This window comes from Anarrhichthys ocellatus, unplaced genomic scaffold (genome assembly GCF_004355925.1).
Source record: "Anarrhichthys ocellatus isolate YVR2014 unplaced genomic scaffold, GSC_Weel_1.0 scaffold1835, whole genome shotgun sequence".
In the NCBI taxonomy this organism is placed as follows: Eukaryota; Metazoa; Chordata; class Actinopteri; order Perciformes; family Anarhichadidae; genus Anarrhichthys; species Anarrhichthys ocellatus.
This window is the reverse complement of record NW_022281809.1, coordinates 3,108-7,123: the sequence shown is the minus strand read 5'-3', so window position 1 is coordinate 7,123 and position 4,016 is coordinate 3,108. Positions and strand designations below refer to the sequence as shown.

The window sequence follows — 4,016 nt, the reverse complement described above, 5'->3', positions numbered from 1 at the left end:
GGGTTCTATCTTTCTGGTCAAGTATGCTAATATATTAAAAATGGAGATCAACTATCACTGTTTCTACAAATTCACAACCACCCAAAAACCACACTCCTCCCAATGCTCTTCTGCAGTACTTTCCCTTTATTATGTACCTCTTTCTTTCAAGTGTGTGCTAAAAGCAATATCTGTGACCAAATGGGCCACAGCAGTTGGTGTAAGAGCCGTTGAATTGTATGAATGGCCGACTGCTAGTCATTCACCGACTGTGAATAAGGAGGGATGCTAATTGATGGGGCCTCCAGCCGACACTGCACAAACAGGAAGCAATGAAAGGCTTTGAAATGCAGTGGTGAACGGCTCAGAGTGGGCAGGCCAATGTCTGGCTGCAGACTGCTGCCTTTTACATACTGCAATCTGCTGGTTTCAATCCCCAAATGATGTCAACAGCACAGAATGAGTGATATATATGCTCTTACCTTGTATTTGAAGCTGTCTGCAGGGACCATGTCCACCATGATGACGTAATTAGCAAAAGGTTGGAGCCCAGATACACTGATGCTGCAGTGTGGGAACATTCTCCTGAAACAAATACACAGAGTCATGTGTCAGTGAATGATTGAAAATATTTTAAACAAAATTGTGTAAAACATGTGCAGCGCCTCTGCTCTTCAACCTAAGCATAGGTCATTTCTTGCAGGTTCCGGACTATGGGATGAATGATACAAAGCACTGTTGGTATTGTCAGAAAGCAGAGAGTATAGTTGAAATCACGAAATAAAGCACTGTTACCTTCCATGCTTTGTTATAATCATCTCTGTTCCGATGTTGTGAAAGGACTTCCAGAGGTCAGTGTTCTCCAGGGTCATCTTTATGCAGCCCTGCTGGTATGAGTCAGCTGCTGGAGGGGACCGGGGCATGCTCAGATGCGATTTGGAGTCTGTGGGGAAAATACACATGAGAACGGTTCTGCAAAATCAGATGTATTCACATAAAAAGTTCCTAGGAGTATTAAAAACAGGGAAAATATGTTCTCACAAAGCATGCCGAACTTGATAGATACATCATAGTCCAGGATAGTTGTTCACACCCTTTTTCCATTATCAATTTCTCTTTAAATCAGCTTTTTTGGGGGGGTTGAAAGCGAAGTAGAGCAAATTAATGAACTATTTGATACTTCATGACCAAATGCATTTTGCATTTAAGAACAAATCGTTGCAGTCCATGTTGCACATGCATGCTCATACAGCACAGTTAGATCTAATAAGATGAAACTTACCAGAAATGTGTTGCTTGTTACTTTCTCCGCCTGTTATCAACACCAACGCAGTCTCGAGACAAAGTGCTGCTTTCACATGTTCTCAGATGGGTCTCTATCCTGGCAAAGTCTGAGCCTTGAACTTAATTGGTCATCACAGAAAGGGTGGGGTCTGAACAGCCAAGGGGAGTGTAGACCGAGGAGAATGAGGGGGCAGGTGAGAACATCACTTGATGTTGTTCAATTGCTCGAGTATGGGACTGTGTGCAGACAAAAGCAGCCATGAAAGAGCAGATACAGTTTAGAGACAATCTTTTTAAGAGATATGAAAAGATGAATCCATAAAACATTCCATGGAAACATAAAAATGTAGAAGAACTTAGCGTGTCCATTCTTGATTTGCTGTTTGGCCTGGTTGTTGTTGTTATCTTTTGAACAGAATTTTAGGGATTCAAAAACTTAACAATGGGTTCTATGATTTTGTACCCACCCAAAGAGAGTAATCTACCTGGGACTTGATTCTGGCGAACCAGCACTCAACTATGCTGTGTGTGTGTGTGTGTGTGTGTGCTGGGCCTGAAATGCATGAAAGATTCTCTCTCCTTCAGTCCAAGTTGAGGAAAGAGTGAGCAGAATTTCAAAGTGCCCTGGGGGGATGGAGGAGCAGACAGGTCTCTTCCTGGCAGCTCTGCTTGTGTATTGAGAACAAATCATGAGATTACAGAGGTGATTGGAGTTTCAGTGTAGCCTTGACAATGCTGCTTACCCTATGAGGCCATTTGGGCCTGCCCCCCCTCCACCCCGTGTTACCTCCACCCTGGGAGGAGAGCGGGCTCTCTGATGGAGCGAGCAGTTAGCAGCCCGTTTACATGAAAGGCTGGTGGGAGGAAGTCGTTTGGGACTTTAGAGGACAAATATTTAAAGGTTGCAGAGCAATTCATTGACATGAATTTCATCTAGGACAATTTCTTCCACAGAACTTGATTTGAACTTTTAGCTGAGGTTTCCAAATATACCAAACATGTTTCTTTGTGTGTAAGACATTTTTTTACAAAGCATCTTGAATCTTTCCATTTGGTGGATTGGTTCAGCCATATAAAACATTGCTTCTTAGGAGTTTGGGAATAACCATCAGCGTAAACGTCATACTGCTTCAATGAAGAGTTGGAACAAGCTAAAACAGAATATGTGATAATGTCTGACAGAGTGGAATTATGCAACCGTAAAGGTAAAGGGAACAAAAACTAGATGAGGGGTTAAAACTTTCCCATTCTTAAGACAAATGAAAGTAATTGCAGAAAGAGTGGTGATTGTTTCTACTTATTACAATAAATCAAGAATACAGCATAAAGGTTTCAGATGAATTGTTCTGAGCAGTTAGTTAACAGTTAGCATGCATCAACATGTGTCCATCTGTGGTCAGACATTGAGATTGGTTTGACCTTAATGCCACATCGTCACCCTTTAAGAACTCAGTGAGCTCAGATTTGGGAAGAGATCCATAATCAGCTATGACTTGCTTTTTTATTCTCATTTTAATCTCATTCTTTATTTAGTTTTTAGGTTGTTTTACTGACCGTTTTCTATGTGCAACCTATAGTAACTCCTCTGGTTCAGATTAGATATATATTGAGAAAGTTGTGGCTGACAATATACTGTATACAGTATTACCATATTATTTAGCTGATCCATCTCCTGCTTTTACAGCACACTTAGAAAGAGCGGCTCGCTGCCTTCGTGAGAGCTTTCCGCTTCCAACTTTAGGCGTGTTGAAACATTTCTCCTCAGCTTTAAATCAACTTCACGCTGAAAGATGGAATTCAGTTTGCTCCTGCCTGCAGCATGTGTCACCTCTGCAACTATGCTACAAAGTCAAGTTTGTGTAGAAGAAGATATCGCTAACATCTGCCTCTGCTAATGGTATTTCAGCATGATTGGGCACTGCTATAATAGGAATGCAAATGAAGTATACTGTCAACGTTTGCATTGGAATTGGGGTAGTTTGCTTCACAGTTTTATGCAGTGACTTGCAATGAATCTGATAGGAGAGTAAATTGCAGATCTGCAGATATCAAATTTGTGTTAGATGTTAGTAGTATTCCTCCTGCATTACATTTGTTTAGTGTCATGTTGCTGTGATGCATCAGATCTTGTACAGAAAAAAAATAACTCACAGGAAATGTTGTGGTTTTGACAGTTTCGAAAAGTTAACCTAAGCTGCAGCTGGAAGATGCAGTGCATAACCCCGGTGGTGGCAGTTTGGGGACGTGTCTCTGTGATCTGTTCACCGCTTCGGATGAAGTGTGGCAGAGTGGGTGGGATGAATAATCTGAGGTACTCCCACAAGCAAGTAATTTCAAATACGGAGAATGGGAGGTGTGTATTTGTGTGGGGAGTGCGAATCCATAACATTTTCATTTCTTCAAAAACAACCTCCTCCAGCGTCTAACAAAGAGTTTGTGTAGGATGCAAAACGTATAGCTGATCTAAAAACAGAGAGAATCGTGAAGCCGCATTGTACAATGAAAGCAAAGTTGTTCCAATGCTTTAATGTAATAAGGATCCAACATTATAGAATATAGGCCACGATAAACTAGATCTTACTGTATTTTTACAATACAGTAACATACATCTATGATGTAGGAATATTTACCATTGTCCCACCACTGTAGACATAAGAAGTAATGTTAAGAAGCCACAAACAAGTTTCAATAAAATACTGCCACCTACTGGATATGTCTTTCAAATCTCAATGTGCTGTACATTAATGATCCAT

The 4,016-nt window shown here is 41.0% G+C and overlaps 1 protein-coding gene across 1 annotated transcript in view; it reads right to left on the bottom strand.

Moving 5' to 3' along the window:
- The window catches only part of LOC116377907 (T-box-containing protein TBX6L-like), a 3,061-nt gene extending 2,034 nt beyond the window's left edge, over positions 1–1,027 (bottom strand). The window contains exons 1-3 of the mRNA XM_031839667.1: positions 1,021–1,027; positions 775–922; positions 462–564 (exon numbers count right to left, since the gene is read on the bottom strand). Coding sequence (XP_031695527.1) covers positions 462–564; positions 775–922; positions 1,021–1,027 — 258 coding nt within the window. The remainder of the gene's footprint in view (positions 1–461; positions 565–774; positions 923–1,020) is intronic.
- Between the last annotated feature and the right edge of the window lie 2,989 nt (positions 1,028–4,016).